The following is a 26635-nucleotide window of genomic DNA, read 5'->3' on the forward strand; positions in this document are numbered from 1 at the left end:
CCTCCCTGCTTCGTGGGATCCCAGGCTGCCCTGTGGTCTAGGCTGGAGAAGCCCAGGCTAAAACAGCACCTTTGAACCAAGATGCAGTCCCCTCCCCTGGCGCTGGGGGTTTACATTGGGAAGCATTTAAATGGCACTGGGAGGTGTGAGCCTGAACTTAAAACCTCTGTCCTTCAACGTCTTTTACATCTTTAATTTTTTTTTTTTCTTCCCAGGTTGTTGCAACCAAATTAACTCTCTTCCTGGCTACTAGTTCCTTCTCCAAGAGGTGAGAGATTAGACAAAGATAAGGGGGTGTGAGGAGAAGCCCTATTATCTGGGGAGAGAGATGTAGGCTGGGAAACAGAAAGTGGTGATTAAATTACATAGCATGCGTTTCCTGTCCATTGCAGACTGATGTCTGATGGTTGGTTCAAAGATGTAAAGCCTTTCCCAGTTCGTTTTTTTAAAAGCCTAGATTTCTATTTGGTAGCTGGTTTGTGCCGAGTGAAATAAATATCTTAAGACTTTGCTGCTTATTTTTTCAAGGAGAGCTGCCTGGGTAAGTGAGCAGGTGAATGACTGGAGAAGTCAGCTACGATACAATCACACCTACTGGGACATACATAAAGAGAGACCCCAAGAAAACTGTCAGAGTAATTTGAGGCAGAGTCACCCAAAGCAATTGCATCCAGCTCTGGTAAAGCCTAGACAACTGAGATCTTAATCACAAAGGGGGAGAAACACCGTAAGCATCTGGAGTTGCTCAGTGGTTGAGCGTCAACCTCTGAACCAGGAGGTCACGGTTGGATTCTTGGTCAGGGCATGTGCCCGGGTTGCGAGTTCGATCCCCAGTGTGGGGCATGCAGGAGGCAGCTGGTCAATGATTCTCTCTCATCATTGATGTTTCTATCTCTTTCTCCCTCTCCCTTCCTCTCTGAAATCAATTATATATATGAAAGAAAGGGAAGAGCCAACATCCAATGCAAATACTTTTGTCCATCCTTGGCCTACTTAAAATTTCCTCCAGCATCCACTAGTCCTAACTGGGAGGATAAGTGCTTATTTAGATCGATGGCCTCAGCGTCCAAATGAGGAGACGAAAAGCTCTCCAACCTCCAGTTCCCTCTCCACTTCCTGCATCTCTCATTAAGGGGCACATAGGGCCCTCAAGATATGCTCTCATGGGTAATTAGATTTTTGTTGCCCCAACTAGGTGAAGGCTCCAAGTCAGCAAGAACCACATCAGGGGTTCATGGTGTCACCCCAGAGCCTCCCAATGCTTCCTAGGGTGCTGCAGGCTGGTCCAGGGGAAGCGGTCCAGCAGACCCAACCACGAGACAGCCTTCCCCCGTCACCATGTTCCTGAGCCGGGAGCTGGAGCTGGAGCTCCCATGGTAGGAAATACATGTTCTTCATCCTCTGTCTTCAAAGAAGGGTCTTGTAAAGCAGATTGCATGGGTTCACGCCACATGTGTTTGGAGCTCTGGCTGTATGCCAGGCACTGTGTGAGGTGTCAGGGACAGGGAAGGGAGTAAGGTCATGTTTTCTGCTAAAGGGTTGACTGTCTGGTAGTAGAACCAGACCAAAACCAAAAGAGAACAAAACACCAGTCCAGGCAATGACAAAATAATGTGGCAAACAGAACCCAGAGGAAGGACACCTCGCCCATCCTGGGAGCCTTTAGAGTCCCTCGAAGTATAAATTAGAGTCAGCTGGGTAGGATTGGAAATTTCCCCCGCATCTGTTTTTACAGAAGTTTTGGAAGTGTGAGCAGGCAGGACCCTTTGGTCACTTTTCAGGGTATGCCAGTAACTGCTGGGTGGCGCTCAGCTCACTAACAAAGATAGTGAGTAAGGATAGAGCACTGTCTGCAGGTTCCCAAACTCTTCACCAGCCAGGATATCATTTAATTTTTTTGTTTTGTTTATTTTTTTAACCCTCAGAGACTTCACCTTTTGAAAACTAATGTCTGTCAATTAAAGTGCACTGATTAAGCAAACCTAATGATCATTCTTATTATAATACCAGAGGCCCGGTGCATGGATTCATGTACTAGTGGGGTCCCTTGGCCTGGCCTGTGCTCTCTTGCAATTCAGGACCCCTTGGGGGGATGTTGGACTGCCAGTTTCGGCCCCATCCCCACAGGTCAGGCCAAGGGACCCCACTGGTGCACGAATCCATGCACCAGGCCTCTGGTATGCATATAAGATCTTTGGTTAATCTCTTCCCAACCTCCCCATTTCCCTCTGAGATTCATCAGTCTGTTCCATGTTTCCATACCTGTGCGTTGAGCGTCTGCCCCCTGGTAGTCAGTGCACATCATAGCTACTGGTCGAATGGTTGCTTAGGCTTTTATATACATAGATATCCAAAACATATGTAACAGCGAATTGAAGCTTCTGATTATCACAGGATAGCAAACGACACTGCACTGCGGAGGATGTGATACCATTGTGATTAGCTAGTTATTAATAACAGAAAAGGAGCAAACGGGAGGCCAGGCATTAAAGGCATGTCATTTGGGCAGCTTCACCAGGAAGCTGAAATTTCACACTCCCCAGGGAACCACCAGCCCATTCCCTGAAGATCACTGCGGGAAGGGGCCCAATAAAGGAGAGATATATGCATGGGCAGTGAAGTTGGGGTGACTAGGAAAGGTGCCTGTCAGATCTGGGAACAGAGATCATTGGCCAGAATGGGCAGGGCTATTACAAGCCTGTGAAAATTTGGGGATACACAATCCCCCAAACAAAGTTGCTCGCTCTCTTGGCTCTCTCTTTGTTCTTGGCTCTCAGGTTCCTTTGATTTTTCTCCTGCTTTTTTGCATTTGTCCATGTTCCCTCCCTAGTCACGTGTCTGTACAGACTCCACATGCAATGGACTGATGGCTTGCAATAGGGAACACAAACTAAGCTAGCCTGATTCTGGACTGGACACTGCTCCAATATGGAGTGAAAATTCTGGACACTGGCTTTGATTCTAGGTCTATTGAACCACAGCTACACTTCCCTTTGTCCAACAAAGGGAAATGGGACCTTGGAGACCCGGGGTTTGATTCTACAATACCTCCTGTGTGAGTCTCAGAAAATTCCTTTTCGCAGGACATCGCAAGGACCTCTCTCCACCGATAACAGAGGTAACTCCTTATAAAATCAACAAAATCTTTACTTAGGTCGGACAGACTCACTCTGCTAAGGTAGGATTTGCATTAGCCTTTTCTTGTTTCTCTCTCTCTCTCTCTCTCTCTCTCTCTCTCTCTCTCTCTCTCAGATTTTTAAGTAGCAACCAGTTCTTTAGTATACACTAACTGTGAGTCAGGGTCTGTGTATAAGAATCAGATAGTCTAGGGCAATTTCCAGTTTTTTCATTCAGGTGCACACTTATTCCATGTAATTACATTTTTTGGTTGATACCAGCCACTCTTATTTCCATTTCAGTTCCCTGTGAAACCTCCAGCACCTAATGGATGAGATTCATAAACAAAATTCATTGTTTCCAGTAAGCTAAGGAATTCAGAACCTAAAACATCCAGTTAAGAAAACCCTCTTGGCCGAAACCGGTTTGGCTCAGTGGATAGAGCGTCGGCCTGCGGACTGAAAGGTCCCAGGTTCGATTCCGGTCAAGGGCATGTACCTGGGATGCGGGCATTTCCCCAGTGGGGGAAGTGTAGGAGGCAGCTGATCGATGTTTCTCTCTCATTGATGTTTCTGGCTCTCTATCTCTCTCCCTTCCTCTCTGTAAAAAATCAATAAAATATATTAAAAAAAAAAAAAAAAGAAAACCCTCTTGGGGTCATGGTCATTATCCAGGACTCCATCTCCCAGGCCATGGCTCTGTGATCTTGTAAAAGGTGGCCTCCAGGCACTGGGGCTGGAACGGCATGGGCGCGGCCTCTCTGTCCCTCCCCAGGCCAGGACATCTTCAAATCCTCCGGGGGTTTCAGCGACCCCTTAGCCTTCCAAATCCATTCCTTTATCCAGACTTCCCTCTGGAACTTGGGTCCCCTATTCCCCTCGCCTAAGAGACAGCTCCACTGCCATCGATGCACCACAATTTGACCCATTGTGCTTTTTAAAAAATATATATTTTATTGATTTTTTACAGAGAGGAAGGGAGAGGGATAGAGAGTTAGAAACATCGATGAGAGAGAAACATTGATCAGCTGCCTCCTGCACACCTCCTATTGGGAATGTGCCCACAACCAAGGTACATGCCCTTGACCGGAATCGAACCTGGGACCTTTCAGTCCGCAGGCCGACGCTCTATCCACTGAGCCAAACAGGCTAGGGCTGTGCTTTTTTTTTTTTTTTTTTTTTTTTAAAATATATTTTATTGATTTTTTAACAGAGAGGAAGGGAGAGAGAGAGAGAGTTAGAAACATCGATGAGAGAGAAACATCAATCAGCCGCCTCCTGCACATCTCCTACTGGGGATATGCCTGCAACCCAGGTACATGCCCTTGACCGGAATCGAACCCGGGACCTTTCAGTCCGCAGGCCGACGCTCCATCCACTGAGCCAAACCGGTTTCGGCAGGGCTGTGCTTTTTCATCCTCATCTCACATCTGGTTCTGCTCCTGCCCTGCTTATCTTAGACGCAGCAGCCGCCTCCATCCAGGCTGTGGAGTGCAGTCCTTATCTCCCACTCCCTTTCATTCCAACAAGACTGTCAAGGAGTCCTATTGATTCTCGCTCCTAATTAACAGTGGCTCCTCCCTCCTCCTCCCAAGGGCACTCTCTTGGTTCTGATGTTGGGGATCTTTTGTGGGTATTCCTGTGTGGGACTCAGTAGTGCTCTCTTTAGGGGAGACTTCCTACAGAATCCCCCCTTCACATCACCTGCAGGCTTTCCTTTAAAAAAGTCAGATCTAATTCTATTGCTCTCTCCTTAAAAGCTTTGCAAAGCTTCCCATTGCCTGCAGAGTGGCATTCTAATTCCTTAGCATGGAATGCAAGGCCCTCCTCAATCTCACAGGTGTCTGCTAATCCAGGCCCTTGCCCTGCCACACCTTCCCCAGCAGAACACCCTCCTCCAGCCGTGCAGGACCCTCCTGCGTCCGTCCGCATCAAGCCAGATTCCTGCAGGCGGCCCAGGTTGCCTCGCCTGGAATGCATTCCCACCCTCTCCCCTCTATCATCCCTTAACACCCGCTCAGATGTCATCTCCTTCTGTCCCTTTCTGAGTGGAGTCTCCAGCACAGTTTATTAAAATTATTTCTCCCCTTAGCTGGGTTGGCTCAGTGGATAGAATGTGGGCCTGAAGACTGAAGGGTCCCAGGTTTGAGTCCGGTCAAGGGTACATACCCCAGTTGCAGGCTCAGTCCCTGTGAGGGAGGCAACCAATTGATGTGTCTCTCTCACATCGATGTTTCTGTCCCTCCTCTCCCTTCCACTCTCTCTAAAAATCAATGGAAAAATATCCTCGGATGAGGATTAACAACAACAACAAAATAACAAAAAATATAAAATTATTTCTCGGTTTGTCTCCTTGAAAAGACTATAAGCACCTCCAAACCCAGAAGGGTCACTTCGGAGTGTGTCCTTTGTTGGCACTTAGTAGGTACTCAACAAATTTTCTGAATTACTGAGCAAGTAAAAATCTAGGGCCAAAGCTAAATTCTAAAAACTCCATAAGGAAACGACGCTTCCAGGTCTTTACCGCTTTGCTCATGGGGTCTGGCCACCCAAGCTTGGGCGGTATTAATCTTAATGTTAGTCTTATGAGTACATAGTTTATTGTAGGCACCAGTTTAAACTAGAAAGGAATAAGAAACAGATATTCAGAAGTAACAATACATAATGCTTACTATGCGTCAAGCATTGTTCTAATTTCTTCACTGTTATTTTCTCTGTTTTACAGATACGAAAACTGAGATTGAATAACAATTTCCCTGAGATCACACAGTTAGTATAAGAGAATCTGTCGAGAGTCCGTGCTCCCACCTGCTCTGTAATATGTCCTCTGGTATAAAAGTAAAAATGACAACAGCTGCCCAGCTGGCGTGGCTGAGTGGTGGAGCGTTGACCTATGAACCAGGAGGTTGCGGTTCGATTCCCGGTCAGGGCACATGCCTGAGTCATGGGTTCGATCCCCAGTTAGGGGCCTGCAGGAGGCAGTTGATCGATGATTCTCTCTCATCATCGGTGTTTCTCTCTCTCTCCCTCTCCCTGCCTCTCTGAAATCAATAAAAATATATTTAAATAGAAAAGGACAGCAGGTAACAGAGCCCGAGTGCTCACTGCATACCGGTTCTAAATGCTGTATGTGGTTTATGTGATGGGAGCCCTGGATGATTTCACCCAGCAGTGCTTTTTGCCCTCATCTATAAGGTGGGAGACTACTGCCTCCAACCTTTAGGTTTGTGGTGAGGATTCAGTGAGATAATACACGGAAGAAGCAGAATCGTGCAGACCTACTTGTTAAAGGACCAGCTATTCATGCAACCCATATGGGTACTCAGCGTTAGTTAGGGAGAAAAGGCACGGAAAGAGGAAGTGACACCACTGGCCGGCAGTGACGAGACCAGGGCCCCAGCCCAGAAGAGCCAGAGCATCGAGGCTGTGGTTCACCAAGGCACTTCCTAGGTCACCCCTTCTAAAAGCCACCCTTCCTCCTGGGGAAGGAAGAGCCCATTCACCTTTCCCCATCACAGAGGGACTTCGGTGCTCTTTGCAACCCTTCTCTTTCCACCAACACATTTCCTTTGTCTTCAAACCTCTGCATACATCTCCCGACCTTCCTTCAAGCCTGTGCATACATGCCCCTGAACTTAAAAAACACCACCAACAAAAAACCCTGCTCTTTCTGACTACCACCACCCTCCGGCTGTCTGCCTTACCGTCTAACTTACTGAGTGACCATTAGTCCTCACCCCAGGGTCTTACCATGTCCTGGAATGTTCTCTCTGTGACAAGGTACTTTCCTTGCCCAAAGCGGGCAGAAAATGAAGAATCTCTCGGCTTATCTAGCAGAGATAGACTGAGTACGGGTAATGTCGTAGGAGCAAGAGAAACACATGTGATCTTTCTGCTTTGCAAGTTAGAGGGAGCCGAAGAAATTATTTGACAAATCTTTTATTTTTATAGATTTTTTTGAAAAAGGATGTGCGATGTGAAGGGGAGGTGTATGAAAGTGTGAGAGATGGAAAGAGATGAAGAAGGAAGAGAGAGGAAAGAATTAAAATGAGAAGCCAGGGCCCTGACCGGTTTGGCTCAGTGGATAGAGCATCGGCCTGCGAACTGAAAGGTCCCAGGTTCGATTCCGGTCAAGGGTATGTATCTTGGTTGCAGGCACATCCCCAGTAGGGAGTGTGCAGGAGGCAGCTGATCAATGTTTCTCACTCATTGATGTTTCTAACTCTCTATCCCTCTCCTTCTTGGTAAAAAAAATCAATAAAATATATTTTTTTAAAAAAAGGGAAGCCAGGAGAGGGCTCCGGGATAAAGTTGGTCTGAAGGATCAAGAGAGAAAAGTCGTAAGAGAGAGAAGAAAGAACAGTGTAAAGGGACAGGGACCAGAGTGACACGAATCCAAACTTCAAGAGGATGAGAACAGGAAGAGACCAAGAAGTTAGTGAGAAAATTGACATGAAAAAGTGGCATTTCAGCCCTCGCTGGTTTGGCTTAGTGGTTAGTCAGTCTGCAGACTGTAGGGTCACTGGTTCAGTTCCCGTCAAGGCCACGTACCTCGGTTGCAGGCTCTATCCTCGGCCCTGGTCGGTGTGCCTGGGGGGAAGCAACCAGTTGATATGTCACATTGATCTTTCTCTTTCTCGGTTTCTTTCCCCTCCCTTCCACTTTCTCAAAAAGAAAAAGAAATGGCATTTCATTAGCCAACATAAGAAAGAGAATTGGGCTCTCTGTGTGTCTCCAAATCCAGACATTTGCAGGAGGGGTGGCCAAGACTTAAGAATCTTTACTAATTACATCCCTGCACTGGCCCTTCTTTTGTTTGCTTCCTTCTCTTACTGCTTCTTTCTTCTTTTGTTGTTTGAAGGTTTTGCTTTCTTTGGAGGCACCGTCCCTTATATTTCCTGATTTTATCTCTGTACTTGTTTTGGGATTACATGGGTTTACAGGAGTGGGCAAACTTTTTTACTCGAGGGCCACAATGGGTTCTTAAACTGGACCGGAGGGCCGGAACAAAAGCATGGATGGAGTGTTTGTGTGAACTAATATAAATTCAAAGTAAACGTCATTACATAAAAGAGTACGGTCTTTTTTTTTTTTTTTTTTTTTTTTTTAGTTTTATTCATTTCAAACGGGCCGGATCCGGGCCCGCGGGCCGTAGTTTGCCCACGGCTGGTTTAGAAAGTGGGTTAAAACAAATAAATGGAGTCACCAGTCTTTGAAATGACTTTTCTTATTCTGTCGTGAACCCACTGTCAAAGATCACCAACAATACAACCCTGACGTTTAAATGGCCACTGGTCCTTCGATGTCAGGCTAAACTATCAACAAAATCATCCAAAAGGGGAGATTGTGGATGTGCATGGTCCTGTTGGCTCTTTCAGGGTAAGAGGCCAACTATAGATGCCCGTGGTGGCACTGAGGCCGAGGGAAATCTGATCCAACAGTGTTTGTGGCATTAGGTTGGTTAAAAATGAATAAACCAGCAGCTATACCCTTATCCTGCCCGACCAGCCAGGCTGCTTTGCTGTCTGGAAATTTAGCTTCTTTCCTGTTCGTAACATGGCAGGACAACATACTCCATTTTCAGTATTCTGGGTCAGAATAGCTCTTTGAAATGCTGCAACATTTTGCATGGTCCCAGGAGGTTCAAACCTCTTCTTGCTTTAATAATCTTTACAGGCTGTGCAAACTTTAAAAATGTGTTTTTACTGATTTGAGAGGGAGAGGGAGAGAGAGATAGAAACATCAATGATGAGAGAGAATCATCGATCAGCTGCCTCCTGCATGCCCCTCACCGGGGATGGAGCCTGCAACCCGAGCACGTGCCCTGACCGGGAATTGAACCATGACCTTCCCGGTTCATAAGTCAACACTCAACCACTGAGCCACGCCGGCTAGGCCAGGCTGTGTAAACTTTTAATTTCCTGCTTTCTTGGAATGATTTTCAGCGATCTACTCATTTTTTTTTTTTTTACATTTTGAAATTCTGCAACGAAATAGGGCTCGGTTTGTCTTTGTTATTGGAAGTGTACATCCTATCAGCTGGCCCAGAGGTCAGCAAAACTAGTTTCTCTAGCCCCTGGCAGTAAAGCCCCACGGCTTTGATTAATCATCCTGAGCTAAATGCTTGCACCGGGCGAGAAGCCTCCCTGAGCCAGGCATTCTCCCTGAGCCTCCATGGGCGGTGTCCAGGGCCCTTACAGTCTTCAGCTTTAAAAGCCTCCTTAGGCGCCTTTTCATTGACAACACTCAAATCACGTGCCAATAAGAGTGGTTTCTCACTTCTTGCTAAGAGGTTCTAGCCTTGACTAGCAGTTATAAATAATATGTATCTATACTGAAAATAAAACAGAAGTACAGTAATTCAAGTTATACCATTTAATACGTTTAATGGAAAAGAGTGGAGCATGTTAAGAAGTAAAATGAAGGGTCCTTAGGAGGCAAAAAAGGGCTAGAATTCACCATTGAAGGCATATCTTTGTCTTAGAGTTGTTGCCACTGTTTTGGGTTCAGACACCTCACACTTATCAAACCTAGATCAAGAAAGCAAAACAGCCAAAACCGGTTTGGCTCAGTGGATAGAGCGTCGGCCTGCGGACTGAAAGGTCCCAGGTTCGATTCCGGTCAAGGGCATGTGCCTGGGTTGCGGGCACATCCCCAGTGGGAGATGTGCAGGAGGCAGCTGATTGATGTTTCTCTCTCATCGATGTTTCTAACTCTCTATCTCTCTCCCTTCCTCTCTGTGAAAAATCAATAGAATATATTTAAAAAAAAAAAAAAGAATTGTTTAAAAAAAAAAAAGAATGCAAAACAGGTTAAGGATCAAGAGGTACAAACTTCCAGATCTGAAATAAGTAAGTCATGGGGGTGTGATGCATGGTGTAGGGAGTATGGCAATCATATGTACAATGGTGACAGATGGTAACTAGACTTATTGTGGTTTTCATTTCCCAATGGAATCAAATGTTGAGTCAGTGTTGTACACCTGAAATGAATATAATATGTCAATTATGGTTCAATTAAAAAAACAAACCCAACTATCAGTGAAAGGCTCTGACAGCTGCTGCTGAGTGGCCAGTCTCAGCAACATGAAAGGAAGCCTGCACCAGGACAAGGAAATTGAGGGGACAGGTACAGGCCACAAAGGGACCATTGTGGTTGTGGGAACAGCAACATCTGTGAAGGTCCCTTTGCTTGCAGCAAGCTGAGGGGAATACTCTCAATTATGAAGCATTCTTTCATATCAGCTACAGCCTTTTCTCTGGTTTAGACACATACAAATACTCTAGTAGCAAAGAAAAGAAAAGAGCTCATCAGCTCGAGCTTAAGAACTGCAGAGGCTGGCCATAGGCTGGGGGGGACACATGTGGCTGGTGGAATGTTGAGCGAGTTATCTGACCTGAAATGATGCCAGTTAGATTTTTACGAACATTTACCATCTTCCTCCCTCCCTTCCTTCCTTCCTTCCTTCCTTCCTTCCTTCCTTCCTTCCTTCCTTCCTTCCTTCCCTCCTTCCTTTCTTTTTTAAGAGATTATAGGTGGGAAAGAGATAGGATTTTGATTGCTTGGAAATACTCTTCCATCTTTGAAATAAAACTTGTACGAATACAGTAGCCACTAGCTACATGTAGCTATTTAAATTTAAACTAATAAAAATGGAATAAAATTAAGCATTCAGCCCCTCGGTCACACCAGCCATATGTCAAGTGCTCAAGAGCCACATTGGCGGTGGCTGCCCCAGCAGCGCAGAGATGGACTGGGCCCATCGTGGCCGAATGTCCTTGTAAGCTGCTGCTCTAGTTTCTTGAGTTCCTTTGCAAATATTACATAGTTGCTTTATTTGTTTACGTCTCCCTACCTCTTTAAACCTTTTCCTTATAACATGAGGCTAAAAGGTTTCCTTCAAGGGACTGCTAGAAAATTTAAATGAGATATTATTTGTATGTAGAGCATATATCCCAGGTCCTGGCCCATGATAACGCTTAATAAATGGTTGCTCAACAAGTCCGCTCAGCCTGGAGCCAAACACATTTGTATTTCTAAAGGGCCTGTAGCCTGCAAAGCCTTTTGAAACCATTTCTTTGTGAGTCAGACTATTTTTTATGGGAACAAGTCACCCATCAGGGTTGAGAAGGGCCGTTCTCAGAGTCACCAGCCAAGTACGGCTTTTGCTTCCACCATGCTCTGTAGCTTAATAAGGAAGAGGAAGAAAGAAATGAAACTCTCCTTTGAGGAGCAACATTTCTATCCCCAATTCACTTTTTAAAATCATCCAATAAGATGGAAAATCTCTGCAGAGGTGTTTGTACTGTAGGAGTCAACACAGCCGTGGGCCCAGACAGGCAAACCGGCTCCTCTTAATGGGAGCTGTGTATGCAGCGAGGCTAATTACTCTGGGCTCCAGCTGCCAACTTGATTTAGCAAGCTCCCTGCCTGCAAAGGACTGATCATCCCCTGGGGAATGGGCCCAAATTCATTTGAACTGCTTGGACCTACCTGAGCTTCCTGTGCCACGGGCTCTTTGAGGTCTTTTGTAATTTGCATTCCTTAGGCAAGTGGAATTTAAATTCCTTAGGCAGATTTCATCCTGATGGAACACCAAGGTGACACGCAGGCTATTATCTCATTGTTTAGGATTTCTGCTTGGGAATCGTTAGCGTGTGCTTCAGCAGGCAGGTGAGGTAAAGCATTTGGCTTCCCTTTACAAAGCGCCTTCACAGATACCTCAGTTGCCCTTCATGATATTCTTGAGGTGGGAAGGGCATAACGAGGTATAGCAGGAAGTCACAGGACAGGGTTCTGGTGCTGGGTTGCAAGTTAAAGAGTGTGCGAGTACAGCCGTGCACTTCACGAAGACTTCGTAGAGTGAGGGCGCTTACACAGACCCAGATGGCTCAGGCCATTGCACCCAGGCTCCAAGCCTGTAAGGCAGGTTCCTTTACTGAATACTGTGGGCAATTTTAACACAATGGTATTTGTGTATCTAAATTTATCTAAACAAGAGCAAGGGAGGGAAGGGAAGTGAGTGTATTCCTCCGCACAGGGCAGGGGGGCCAGGCTTCTGGGCTCCCCTCCAGCTTAGATCTCCCCCTTGCTCCACCAACTCGGTGCTCAGCCGAGTGGGCAGGGCAAGTGTGCAGTGTGCTGAACATCATCCTCTCTTAACCCACCCAAGCCCTAGCAGTACATTCAACATCGTAGTAGGGTCCAGGCTTTTTATTCGACGACGTTTCAGTAAATGACCAATTGCCTATACGGTGATCCCGTCAAGACGGAGCTGAAAATATCTACCGCCTAGTGCAGGGATGGCGAACCTTTTGATCTCGGCGTGTCAGCATTTTGAAAAACCCTAACTTAACTCTGGTGCCGTGTCACATATAGAAATTGTTTGATATTTGCAACCGTAGTAAAACAAAGATTTATATTTTTGGTTTTTATTTTATATATTTAAATGCCATTTAACAAAGAAAAATCAACCAAAAAAATGAGTTCGCGTGTCACCTCTGACACACGTGTCATAGGTTCGCCATCACTGGCCTAGTGGTATCACAGCTGTCTTAGGTCTGTGTGATTACAGTTGATCTATAGTGATGCTATGGGCTAGATAGCCGGGGCACTCGCCTGGGCCATGAGCTTCCCACAGACATCTCCCCTTCTAAACCAATGTGACAATCCCCCGACCTGGGGGTCCTAATTGCCATTGCAAGGTGCTCTTCAGCAAGAACACAAAACGATCAGGTGACTTAAGAAAAAAAGTTGATTACTTACAGCTCTGGAGCTTACCAGGCACCTAGCGGGCACACAGTGAGGTGAGAGCGGAGGGAGCCTGGGGTCCTGCTTTAATTGGAGTCAAGGCTGGGGGCCTAGGGTTGGAGGGGAGGGGCTCACTCTTTACTGGTGAATTTAAAACAGAAGATCAAGAATTTAAAGCACAGCCCTAACTGGTTTGGCTCAGTGGATAGAGCATTGGCCTGTGGACTGAAGGGTCCCCGGTTCAATTCCGGTCAAGGGCACATGCCTGGGTCGTGGGCTCGATCCCCACTAGGGGATGTGCAGGAGGCAGCCCATCAATGATTCTCTCCCATCATTGATGTTTCTATCTCTCTCTCCCTCTCCCTTCCTCTGAAATCAATAAAGATATATATTTTTTAAAAAGTAAAAAAAAAAAAAAAAAAAGCACAGGGAAGAGAAAAAAGCAAGTAGCCCATATAGTCGGTTATCAATCAAGGTCTCCAAAACAAAGGAGCCTGGGAGGGGGAGGGGCCTGGCTCTTAGTCTAGTCCTGAGGATGCAGTGTGTGCATTCCAGGTAGCCTTCCTTGAAGTGGATGCTTTTGAAATCAAAGCCTGCATCACACACAGACACAAAAGCCAACTGTCAGGGCGCACAGTTTGTCATGTGCTTGTGGTGATGCTGGTGTAAACAAACCTACTGCACCGCCTGTATAACAGTGTTACAGTAGACTACAGCATCCAATTTGTGTAAGGGGTGCTATGACATTTGCACCTCAAAGTCGCCAAGGACACATTTCTCAGCACGTACCTGGCCATCAGATCCCATGGTGCAATGTGAGATTGCAAGGTTGGGTGGGCCTGGCTGCAATCACAGCCCAGCTCATTGTTCTGTGCTGCAGAGGGGAGAGTCGAGTCCTATTGTTCCACAGGGCGGCCTCAGTGGAGTCTTCATAGACTTGAAACCATATACTCAGTTTGCAAACAGAACTCTAAGTTCTGTCAACCACTGACCTGAAACAAAACTTTGGCCTCATATTTATCTTGACTTAATTTCTCCTTCAGCCTCTCAGCCATGGGATGACAAATGATTTAATTACTTTGGGGTTTTTTAACTAATGTGTTATTTTGCTGTGGATCTTCATTTCCCTGCAATTCTTTTTATATATTTTTATTTATTTTCAAGAAGAAGGTAGAGGGAGAGATAGAAACATCAATGATGAGTCATTGACCAGTTGCTTCCTGCATGACCCCTGCTGGGGGTCGAGCCCTGGGCATGCAGCCTGACCTCCTGGTTCATAGGTCGATGCTCAACCATTGAGCTACACTGGCTGGGCTTCCCTAGAATTCTTGATTCTGATGCTGACACCATGTGGATTGGCTTTCATTTATTTTATCTTATTTATTATTATTTTTTATTGATTTCAGAGAGGAAGGGAGAGGGAGAGATAGAAACATCAATATTTGCTGGAAGCCGGTCCATCCTTGCTGCTTGACGCAGTCGCTGCAGGGAAGAAACATCTGCACAGCTTATGTTTCAAGGGAGCTGGCGTATATGACATATGTTCGCTCCCCCTCTTAAGCGCTATGTGTTTTAACCAGGACCACCTCCCCGAGAAAGGTTGTTTTCCCAGGTTAGGGGTTAACAGGACTAAGGAAGAGAATAAATCAGTAAATCCCCCTAGTGTTACAGAAATACCATGTACTACTTATGAAGAACTTGGACTAAGACCGTTGGCAATAAATTTGGGACTTGTTAGGGCCGCATCCCCAGGGGTCTGCCCACCAGGGAAAGCACCAAAGCCTATACCCCTGGAGACCCACCGACACAGGGCAGTCCCAGGGAAGGCAAGCAGCGAGGCTGAAAGGACATAACCTTAGAACGTGACCCAAAACATACCATGTTGTAATTATAGAGGCATGCTTATGGGATCAAATAGCATAAATATAGATGTGATAGGACAATAGAGAGAGAACCTCGCCATGATGATCACCTCAACACTGCCCCCGTGTCACTCCTTCATGGCCGACTTCGTCCACACCTATGGGAACCCCTGGACCTGCTGGGGTTCCCAGCAAATGATGAAAGAGAATCACTGATGGCCCTCTTGCATGCCCCCTACTAGGGATCGAGCCCGCAACCCAGACATGTGCCCTTGACCAGAATCGAACGTGGGACCCTTTGGTCCGCAGGCCAATGCTCTATCCACTGAGCAGAACCAGCTAGGGCTGGATTGGCTTTTACTATGAGATATTTGTTTCCCAATTAGGAAAAGATCAGTAAATAGGAAATGGTCTGAGGCAGCAGACCTGGGCTGGAATCTCATTTTTTTTTTTTTAAATTCACTTTATTAATTTGAGAGACAGGAAGAGAAACACTGACATTGATTGGTTGCCTCCTACACGTGAGCCAACCAGGAATTAAACCTACAACCTGGGTACGTGCCCTGACCCGGAACCGCACCGCCACCTTTTTTGGTGGAAGGGGCAAAGCCCTAATGGAGACACACTGGCCAGGACAGCTCTGGGTCCCTTAATTGTCACTACTTCTCTAAGACATATCCTCTCCTTAGACTGAAGAGACGGCCTATGCTTCGTGGGGTACTTGTGAGGTTTCATTTTCTTGGAATTTTCCAAGTAATTTCACCTATAGATCGCTAGGCAGGATACTTTAGCGATTACCTTGAGTTTTGTTAAGATCTTAGCTAACCCCTCCCAGCACATCGAAACCTGTCCTAATGTTCATTGGGTGGTATTTTTTATTTTAGTGCCTGTGAGGGCAGATTTTAACTCTGAGAAGGCAGAGCCATGCAGTCTTGCGTACAGCCGTGTCTTCAGCATTGAGCGCAGTGTCAGGCAGACAGTAGGTATTGACTAGCTGCTTTGTGCGCGTAAACTGGTGTGCCACCCAAGTCATGTAATCTACCTGGGTGCCCATGAGGTTTCCGCCGCGTCCTGTAACCTCATGATGCCTGTTAGAAACTCCACTTCAGAGCCGTTCAGACAACTCAAGTATTGGGTATTTCAGGCCTAAGATACTTTGATTTTACATAGCTCCGTGGAAACCAGGTCTGAAAACAGAGGCCAGTTTAAAAAGCCTTCAGTCTGGGTGTGTCTTTTAAAAACTTACAATAGCCCTAACTGGTTTGGCTCAGCGGATAGAGCATCAGCCTGCGGACTGAAGGGCCCCAGGCTCGATTCCAGTCAAGGGCATGTACCTTGGTTGCGGGCACATCCCCAGTGGGGCGTGTGCAGGAGGCAGCTGGTCGATGTCTCTCTCCCATCGATGTTTCTAACTCTCTATCCCTTTCCCCTTCCTCTCTGTAAAAAGTCAGTAAAAAAAAAATATATATATATATATATATTAAAAACTTCCAATAAAGTTGGGTTTGTCCCCTTTTCTATGCCCAAAGTGAGTATTTGTCAAACCCCTTCTAAGATCAGTATCACATTGTATCTGGGAAATGCAATAGGTCAAAAATTCCATCTCAAAGAAACTCAAATTTAAAAAATCAGTATCCGTAGCATCTATACACGGTTATCTATGCATCTTTGCTAGTTTAAACTTTTAAGATCCCATATGGTTTAACAATGTCCACTCTCTTTAATCTCAAAATGGGCAGTGATGAGCCCAAGTGAGGGCTTAAGACAGGTAGCATCCTTGGTTCTCTTCCTTTTCAAGTAACAAGCGAGCCCAACCAATCCCATTTAGCAAATAATCCATTTATTAGGTGCCTACAAGTACAAACACTGAAAGCTGCTGCAGGGGAGTACAGAGATGTGCAGGAGAGCCCTGCCCTCAGAGACCTTACAATCTAGGCCATTAGTCACAATTAGTAAGTTGTGGCGATAGCACTCTAGACGACGTAAGCAGAGTTCTTGCGTGGAAGACACCCTCTCAACAGGAGAGCCAAACCGTGGGAGAGACCTTTGGTGGGATGAACAGTGACCTTGGCTTTGCCGAGGAGCATCTTTCTGTAGCTGTTGTGCTTTCCCGTAACTTTCTCAGCATCATTTCCTAACGGCCTTCAGAGAGCATCTCCAGGCTTCCCTGTGTGCTAGCGAGTGGCTCAGCTGCGGTTTGGCCTTGGAATGATTTGCAGTCCGGTTTTTCCTTCAGCAACTCCATGCTTTCGCTGTGGTTGGTGCTAGAACAATGTGCCTTGCAGTCTGTGGTGTTCAGGGTGGGAGGGAGGAAGCTGCATTGCAGAGGAGAGCAGGCCAGACTTTTCCCTTAAACATTTAATAGTGCACTTATCGATTATATTCTGTACAGATACAGAGCACATTATAAACCTCTTCTTTTATTTATTTTTTCTCTTAGACTGTATTCATGTAAGTGTATTTACATTAGGAAAAAAAAAAAGCCTTGAGGTACAAAACCCAAAAGAATATCTGAGGTATAAATACAAGTATATTTTAAATAATAATCTGTATCATGCTTAATCTATGTTTGAAAGCACAGTGGACATGTGTACATGTGTCTTAATAGAATGGTATATACAACATACAATCTTACAAATCTGAAAGCCATTCAAATTGAATATACAAGTATATCTTCATGAAAAACACTGATATCCAAAATACTCAAATTTTAACACTCTAATCTGTCCCCACCAATTCTTCAAAGAACCTTGGAAATAACACTGACAATGGTAACTACATTATGTTATTACAAAATAAAAATCCTTCTTACAACTCTCATTCATACATTATTCACTTCGATCCATACTAAATAAATTCACTAATACTGTCTCTGAAGTCGACCTTTACCATTACAGTAAAACCTGTATAAAGACCACCCTTCCAAAACTGTGCTGCTGTTTTGCTTTTTACTATGATACCTGTTTGCCATTACCATGAAAATATATTCCAAGGACATCATTATAAAGGGGGGGGAAAAAGAGAATGTAGAAAAAGCAAAGGAAAAAAAAAAAGCCAGAAAACCTATTTGCTGTTAAGGGCAAATTAAATTAATAAACCTGTTCAGCTTTTGAAAATGCTGTTAATAACAACCCACAAACAACTTTTGCAATCAGGTCTAGAGAGAAACGGTGTCTGAAATGGGAGATCAGAGTAAATTCACCACAATCACTTTCCAGGTAAAAGAAGAAGTGGATAGAGGAGTCTGTTTAATATAACTCAGGAAAAAAAAAAAATGGAGAAGGGTAGGCTGTCTGACCCCTCAAAATAAAATAGTTCCCTTTTACATTTCTGGATGGATCCATGGGTAGTCAGATATTCCAGGTTAAACTGCACCTGACGCATCAATATCCTTCTTGAGGCATCTCAGTGTGCCAGACACTGCGTCCCAACCTACACATCTGTGCCATGCAACCAGCAACAAACAAACACACACACACACGCCTCTGTGCAAACCCTTCTCTGCTCCTCAGTGAAAAAACCTGCCGTAGAGTGCCAACTATTCCAGTGGATACGCCAGCCCCTCAACACGCTGCCAACACAAGGACATAGGGACACATACACCAATATCACAAGAGAATGAAGTATCTTCATTATCTTCTGTAATGTATTTATAGTGTTGCTTCTCAGAAGCAATTCGCATAAGAATACATTTCCTTTTTTTTTTTTTGCAGTCTTATATATTCCAGTCAAGATCTGTAACACAGACCTTAAACCAACGGGAAGCAGCTTTGAAAAATGTATCAAATCACTACAGTCGATTCCTATGCTCCAACTTGCAGTTTTGTTTCAGGATTAGACGCAGAACCCGTGCTCCCCGAGCACTGGCCAGGGCTCTGGGAACGAACGCCCGGAAGGTGGGAAGGCGGACGGACACGGCGGCTCTGCCTCGGTGATCACCTGGATTTAGTGTCTCTGCTTTCAGTGTTCTGGTGACAGAAAGAGTCTCGGATCTTTACAACTTCGGCTGCACACAAATGTCCGAAAGATTTCGTGTACCACTCTGGCATGTGGCCCCTAGGACAGAGGAAAAGCAGGCCAATTATTCCAGCTGGAAAGCCCTGAGACAAGCCGAAGGGAGTTGCAAATACTATCCTTCCATTCCCTGCTCAGCAACATGTGCTCTTACTGTTGTAGAGGCAATCTCCTGGCCTCTACATCACACACTTGGAACTTGAAGTGTCTCAAGAAACTACAGATTGAATGAAACTGTTTAGGGCAGTGGTTCTCAACCTTCCTAATGCCACGATCCTTTAATACAGCTCCTCATGTTGTGGTGACCCCCAATTTCATTGTTACAAATTGAACATAATTAAAGCACAGTGATTAATCACAAAAACAAGATGTAATTATAGATGTGTTTTCCGATGGTCTTAGGCGACCCCTGTGAAAGGGTTGTTCGACCCCCAAAGGGGTCACGACCCACAGGTTGAGAACCGCTGGTTTAGGGAAAGCTGTGGCATGTTAACAAAAACAGAGCACACGGTGCCTGCAGAAGTGCTGAGATGTAAAGATTTCCAATGAGACTTTATGTAACCCGAGAGCCACGTGGACGGAGTTTGCAGAGGTTCATTTTTTGTCTATAAGGCTGCATGGCACCGCTTTTCTGATACTAATACACTTTGATCTATAGCAAAGAATATATAGGCCCGATGAATTACTGAAAGGGCATGTCACATGATTCAGACACCCCTGACTATACAATGAGAAAACCCTGCTTGCTCATTCAAACTCGCATTTCCTGTGGCTTTACATTCATGGCAGAACCTCCGTATCCACATTACGTTAGCACCACATGTTCTAAAGGATCAAAAGTAGGTCTGGTACCCAAAGGCCAAGAAACACGAACGTGTTACTTCAGCACCACTCTTCCTGGAGCAACCAAGATGCAACGCGTACTCATTTAAGCCATTCTCTGCACCAGGCAAAAAGTCTGTCTTCCCCGTGACCCTCACCATGTCCAAAAAATCAGAGGCAGAACATACCTTAAGTCAGCTCGGCACATGTAGGTGAGTTTGGATTTCCCTGACCCGCAGGGTTCGATCAGATACCGGGACAGGAGCACATTGACCCTCACCCCCACCACGGGTGCCCGGTCGTGATCCACGGATGTGAGTAAAAGGGCACATGCCCCCTTGGGTAAGTTAGTCCTCCATGTCCTGTCGAGACAAAACCAGAGGGAAAAAATAAAACTTCCTGGAAGCCAAATGGGGCCTTGCTCTCAGAGACACTGAAGGACGGCTCGGTGGCCGTGCTGTGTGTCCCCGCCCTGCGTGAACGGCATCCTGAACTCGTGTGCAAGGACTCCTGGATGAGCTCCGTCCGGAGCCACATCTCCAGGAGGTGTGCTGCTCACACAGCCAGCTCTTTCAAAGAGAACCAATCTGAAGTGCGACCGAAAACCATCATCACATTCCACAGCTGTCTGAGAGCATGAGCATCCGAGTGAACGCTGCTCTGTCGGAAAGGTTCTGGACTAATGATGTGACAGTTCCTCAAAGATTCTTGGAATTCCTCTTTCAATCATGTCTCCAGAGAATGATGAATTAGATATAAACCAGCCTCAACCGTAACCCCCTGGGAACCTGAATGTTGTTTCCTGGCTTATGCATCCGTCAGCTACTTCTAACTTCTAAAGAGAACATCTATCCTAAAAGGGGGAAGAATCCGCCACCAGGAAGCGCATCCAGTTGAGTGTGCCTCTCTTCCTGAGCTCAATTCCCAAAGAGTCCAAACCATTTCAGGGATGAACACACTACTGGAATAAAAGTAAATATATTTTTCATATTTGCAAAGGTTCAACCATTTTATGGAGGCATACATTCTAATGGAAGTAATTTTACCATCTTATTCAGTGACCCACAGGCTCATCCTGGCCACAAACATCAATTTGGGCCCTGCTGGAGTAGCTCAGTGGTTGAGCATCGACCCATGAACTAAGAGGTCACGGTTCAATTCCTGGACAGGGCACAATGCCCAGGTTGCGGGCTCCATCCTCAGCAGGAGGCAGCCGATCGATGATTCTCCCTCATCATTGATGTTTCTATCTCTCTCCCTCCCTCTCCTTTCCTCTCTCTGAAATCGATTAAAAACATTAAAAATAAATGATCAATTCAGAAGCTCTCACCTCAAAACGACGTAGTCCCGAGCAGGATGGGGTGCCATACTGTTCTGAACGTACTGGTAAATTTCAGTCTGACTGTCCAGGATTTCGATCACTTTCGAATCCAACAGGTCTACATCCCAGAGGTGCTGCTCTTTAAGGAGGCGCTTCAAGATCTCCTCGGGCAGCGCGGGGACTTCGATGGTCGACCGCCAAAGCCTCAGAGGGGGTCCTTCACTCACCTGAAGAGAGGATGCACCTTTCAGGGCCAAGACAATTCGCACACACCCAGACTCGGAAGGCAATTTGCTAGCCCGGTACACGGTGATTTGTTTGGAGGCTAATGATCACCGATGGCTTTAACAGGCTGCCACCCCCGAGAGTTAGGCCAGAAGTGAACAAAACGGCTGGTGTCACTTCAGGTTCAAACTGTCCTATGTTCCCCTGGGACCCATGTCAGGCTCAATGGAATCAAGTAGGACCCTTTATTTGCACCCCAAGCCTGCATGGCTATCCGGACGGCCCTCCTGGTTATTTCTTTTCAAGGTGATGGAGGACAGTGTCAACAAATACCTGTGGTGGGCCTACCCTGCTAAGCCACCCATCATCTGCCCGCCCTCACAGGCGCAGTCCCAGCAAGTCAATGTCTCCCCTGATAGCTCTCTGCTCTTTAAAGGGCCAAGAGCGGAGTGGAGTGTGCAAGGGGGTTCTGATCAAATTATGGAAAAACCCAAGCCGGTTCTACACGGCCTAAGCCCAACGCCACTAGTGAAACACTCCAGGGCACTCTGGTGTGATTCTGTGAAAGCAGGACTGCATTGGCTGTTGGATTCCTCTGACGAGTATTCCCCACCCGGCTGGTTTCTGCTCTTACCTGGGGATCTGGATCCCTTGGCCGCCCAGCTCTGCAGGAGAGGGAACGGGTGCCAGATCCCCACGCAGAGATGTGTGGGAACAGGGTCTCGTCTCTAAGGAATCCAAGCCCTGCCCCCTGGAACTCAACTGGTCGACGACAACGGATGACCTACCTTCTTATAGGACAGCTCGGCCTGCTCAGAGGTGGAGCAGCTGACCCAGCCTTTGAACTTCTCTTTGACCTCTTTAAACAGGCTGTCCATGCAGTCCTGCAGGAAGTGCTGGTAGTCAGCGGACTCATCGGCACAGAGGCGTCCCAAAGCTTCGAGAGTGAGAGGCTTCAGCTCTTGCTCGGTGTAGGAATTGCGACATCGGCTCATTTCCTCAGGAACCTGTGAGGAACATGAGACCAAAAGGAGGTTGGGAGATGCCCTGGCCGGTTTGGCTCAGTGGTCAGAGCCTTGGCCTGTGGACGGAGGGGTCCCGGGTTTGATTCCGGTCAAGGGCACATGCCCAAGTTGTGGGCTTGATCCCCAGTAGGGGGCGTGTAGAAGGTAGCCAATAATTGATTCTCTCTCATCATTGATGTTTTTATCTCTCTCCCCCTCTTCCTTCCTCTCTGAAATTAATAAAAATATATATTTTTTTAAAAAAAGAATGTTGGTCCAACTGTGCACACTCTCGTTGCACAGCAGTGAAGTGACAGGGCAGAAACAAGGTTGAGTGCTCAAGGTGGTGCAGGTAGTCCAATCCCTGTTCCCAACAGCTGGAAGATGTCCCCGCCCACCTCACGCGGTATCACAAGGCTACGGATACCTTATTCTAGTGTAAGGTACCTGAGAAGTCACGTAGCAGGTAAGTGACTGAAACAGGGCTTACGTGGATGAAGGCACGTGTCTCAGATACAGTACTTACTGCACGTAATTTGTTGCTTTTATAGGGGGTATGGAGGTGGGCATTCCATTAAGCATACTAACTCTGCTTAGCTTATGTTATAATATAGATAGTAAGACACTGTTGGGTTCTGTATATACTTTCCAGCTGGGGAAGGGATCTTTTGGTGAGATGTGACCAAGTATTGCACCTACAATTTCTTCCCTACCCAGGTTATCCTTAACCAACAAGATCCCCCAAATCTTTACCTGGAAAAGCTTCTTGCACTCCGCAATCATATGGGCCAGCCCTTGCGTGGCAGCGAGGTTTTCATTCAAATCTTTCTGATCTGGTTTGCCCAAACTCTGTTTTCTTTGCATCACCCTAGGCAGAAGAAATAGGAGGAGAAAGATTCAAACATTTACATATTTTTAAATCAATGTGTATGCAAAGGAGAGAAATAAACAGCTCACTGGAGACTACCTGTCACTAAAGGGTTCAAGAGAACTTCATTATTTTTTAAAATTTATCTTTATTGTTCAAAGTATTACAGATGTTCTCCTTTTTCCCCACCGACCCCTTCTGGCTGGCACCTGCCTCCTTTCTCTTCACCCCCCACCCCCCCCCAGGCCTTCATCACACTATTATCTGTGTCCATGGGTTATGCATACATGCATATAAGTTCTTTGGTTAATCTCTCTTCCCACCCACCCCACCCAAGAGAGCTTTACTTTGGTCACTAGAATTTTTCAGTTTTATCAACAACACACACACAAAACATGAAAGAGGCTGTTTTCAATGATATCTAGGCTCTTTAAAGCCAGCACATTAAGTAGGTTCCTATTTACATAGGGGAGCTTGTAGGTCTCTGGATGTGTGCTGGGGAGGGAGAGAGGCAGCTAAGAAGGGTGTGGGTGGGAGGTGCCGGACACTGGGGTAAAGTCCCTATTCTTCTCTTCACAGTCTAGATAAACAGGACCCCTCCCCAAGGTGAGGGGAAATCCATTGTTTCCTAAAGGGTTTACTTTAATCTTATCTGATCTCTCTCTGTGGCTCATCTCTGTTCTCTATCCCATTAAAGCTGGAACGCTAGAGGGGCGGGGTGTGGGCTGGAGGGGGTCAATGGTGGGAAAAAAGGGGGACATATGTAATACTTTCAACAGTAAAGATTAAAAAAAAAAAAAAAGCTGGAACGCTTGTCAACAGCCAGAAGTAATTCAAGGATCTTTAAGCACCGCCTGGCTTGCAGAAGCAAAGCTACTTCAGCGAGCACAAGGCCCTCGCTTCTAGCTCAGAAATGTCTGTGGCCGTCCCCAGAGCTGAAGGAACAGGATCAGCAGAATGGATCTGGCCTGGGGAAGGCCGGTTAGTGACTGCCCCCCCCCCCCCCCCCCCCGCCCCGGCCCCGCCATGAGGCCTTTATGAGAAATATTCTCAGAATCAGACGCTCCAACTGGCTCTGCACGGGCCAGCTCCTCCCTCAACTGGCCCTCCCTGAAGCCCCACTTTCCTCTCCTGTGAAATGGATACCAACGTTATCACCCTCACCTCCTGCGATTGTTCTGCGGGTCAAGTGAGAATTTTATGAATGTCAAGGGTGCAGTCTCGTGACTGGGACGGAGTAGGTGCTGAGCAAACATCAGCCTTTGCTACTTTCTAGATTCTCCGGCTTCTTCTACAGCCCCTCCACTCCCACCTTGCAGACATCGAAGGAGAAACTCCGCAAATCATGGGCTTGACCTTAACTTGCAGGCTCCACCTTCCGCTCAGTTCTCTTAGATCTGCCTACTTCCTTTCACTTGCCGGCCCAGGCCAGGAGCTGGGCTCCCCTGGCCCCGTGGGCACCAAGGCAGGGCTCCCCGCCTCCCCCCAGATGTTTAGGTCAGTCAATCTGTGACTCTGCTGGCAGAGCGTGATGACAATGTCACAGAGGGCTCGGGGGGACACTGGGCAAACACTCCCATGCTGAAGCAGGAACCTACTCTCTCTCCCATATAACTAGCATGCCCAGGCAGTCACACGCCCAGGGCTAAGAAGACAGGGGGGTCACGTGGGCTGTGAAGGGAGAAGATCCAACTCCTATTTGCTTGACTTAGGTACGAATCCCAGGAGAACAGGGGGACCGCCCCCGAAGGAGAGCATGACGCATGCGCCCCTCCCCGGCCCCTACCTGGGGGAAGAATTCTCTCTCTTCAGGGTATTGAGGTGGAAGAGCGAGGGCGCCAGGCACACGGCCAGGTTGGTGGGTGTCATCTGGTTCTCCTTCACAGCTGCCGTGACGTCACTCAGGAAGTAGAGGAGCGTCTGCAGCACCTCCCGGTTCTCGTCCGGCAGCAGCATAATGGCGGCCTTGATGGCCTGGAGGCGCTGGTCCTTGGGCACATCTGCACAACACCAGCATTTTCCCCATCAGCTCAGTGATTTTCCACGTCCATCGCAAGGAAACGTCCCAAAGCAAACACATCGGCATCAAAGGCCCCAGCCAGCCCTGAACAAGCACTTGCCGAGAGTGTACTCGAGGTTAATATGGAAGAAATTAGGGCTGCACCAGCGTCACTACCCTCAAGTATTTCCTGCCGGTGGAGGAGGTGAGATATTTTAAACACCCACAATGCCAACAGACTCCTGAGCCCACCTCCGAGTTCAGCTCCCGACGAGGCCTGTTTGTTCAGTTTACAGAACACTTTTTCTTTCTAAGTACTTCTTAGAAATCCCTAAATCACCATCCTCAATTTCTGAAAATAAAATGCGCTGACACTTTCGTTCAGCATCAATAAAACATCGTATCTAAGGTATGTGTCCCAGGGTAAGAACTGAGGTTTCTTCGTCTTTCCTATAAAATGGTCGTTATCTCCGGGGACTCTCACACTTTTGACTGAGCTGCTCATTCCTGAAGTGGGAAAAGGAAGCCGCTCAAATATTCAGTCAATTTAAACGACAGACATATCTGACCAGCGATTTTTCAGCTTTAGAAAGCCTACCGAGAGGCTGTTATAAAAACACACGCTTGAGAATGAGGCCCATAAACTAATACACATGTAGAAAATGCTGGACCCAACCTTCAGGTCTCCTTTTCCAGGCAAATCTTTCTCTTAAAAAGGCATGTGGTGGAAAAACCAAGTCACTCAAATGCAGCGCCATAGGACAAACTGATTAAACAGCTCCATGGTTACAATACATAACAAATACCTTGGTGGGGAAAATGTGACCTGTGTTTTCATAAAATCTGAAAGGATGAAACAAATAATGAAATAATCCAGACCAGCTCCATTTCTCATAAAATAGAGTCCAATGCGCCAGCTAAAGACGCTGGGAACACGAAGAGAAGCTGCTTTCAAATTACATGGCTGTGCTACGACACTGAGCCAAGAAAAACACCAAGCTGTAAACGCTATAATCCCGATCTTCATCATTAATTTAGATAACTGTTTGCTTTAAGCTTTACTTAAAAGTGAGAGGGGCATGGGTATTGTTTTCCCAAGTATTTCTGGCAGAAGCCGAGAAGAAGAACAGAAAAAGGTTATTTATGCATTGAACATCAAGATAAAACACACAGACACCTGTGAAATTTTAAACACAACAGGCCCTGCTGGAGGGATGGGAAGCAACTGAAATTTCCATACGGAAGGTGGAGAGAGAGAGATCTTGGTACCTGCCTTTTTAAGCTTCTTAGATAACCTTGTTCTAGAAACTAATGAAAGACTGAGCTCCGGATCAGAAGGTAAAAATGGACAATCGCTTCAGCAATGAGAGAATGATGACAAGGGAAACTTATTTTTTGCATTCCGTAGGTCTACAGAAACCCGCTCCACAAATGAGGAGGCAAGGAAGAAATTGATGATGTATATTTCCAAGAGGCCATCTGGTGGGTCCAAAAGAACAACATCAAAGGAAGCCAGGGGTGCCCGGATGGGGTAGCTCAGCCGCTGAGCATCAAACCAGGAACCAAGAGGCCACCAGCTCGATTCTGGGTCAGGGCACATGCCCAAGTTACAGGCTCGATCCCCTATGGGGGCGTGTGCAGGAGGCAGCCAATC

At 46.5% G+C, this 26635-nt stretch overlaps 1 protein-coding gene across 10 annotated transcripts in view; it reads right to left on the reverse strand.

The window, feature by feature from the left end:
* Nucleotides 1-16551: 16551 nt before the first annotated feature.
* Nucleotides 16552-26635, reverse strand: part of DLC1 (DLC1 Rho GTPase activating protein) — a 377601-nt gene continuing 367517 nt past the window's right edge. For 9 of the 10 annotated variants that reach the window (XM_059685536.1, XM_059685538.1, XM_059685541.1 and 6 more), the window contains 6 exons: nucleotides 24769-24982; nucleotides 22868-22982; nucleotides 21899-22117; nucleotides 20895-21112; nucleotides 19753-19926; nucleotides 16552-18784 (listed from right to left, as the gene is read on the reverse strand). In XM_059685536.1, the coding sequence (XP_059541519.1) occupies nucleotides 18664-18784; nucleotides 19753-19926; nucleotides 20895-21112; nucleotides 21899-22117; nucleotides 22868-22982; nucleotides 24769-24982 (1061 nt within the window). In that variant the 3' untranslated portion in view covers nucleotides 16552-18663. The other variant, XM_059685539.1, reaches the window with a different exon arrangement.

This window comes from Myotis daubentonii, chromosome 2, assembly GCF_963259705.1.
Source record: "Myotis daubentonii chromosome 2, mMyoDau2.1, whole genome shotgun sequence".
Lineage (NCBI taxonomy): Eukaryota > Metazoa > Chordata > Mammalia > Chiroptera > Vespertilionidae > Myotis > Myotis daubentonii.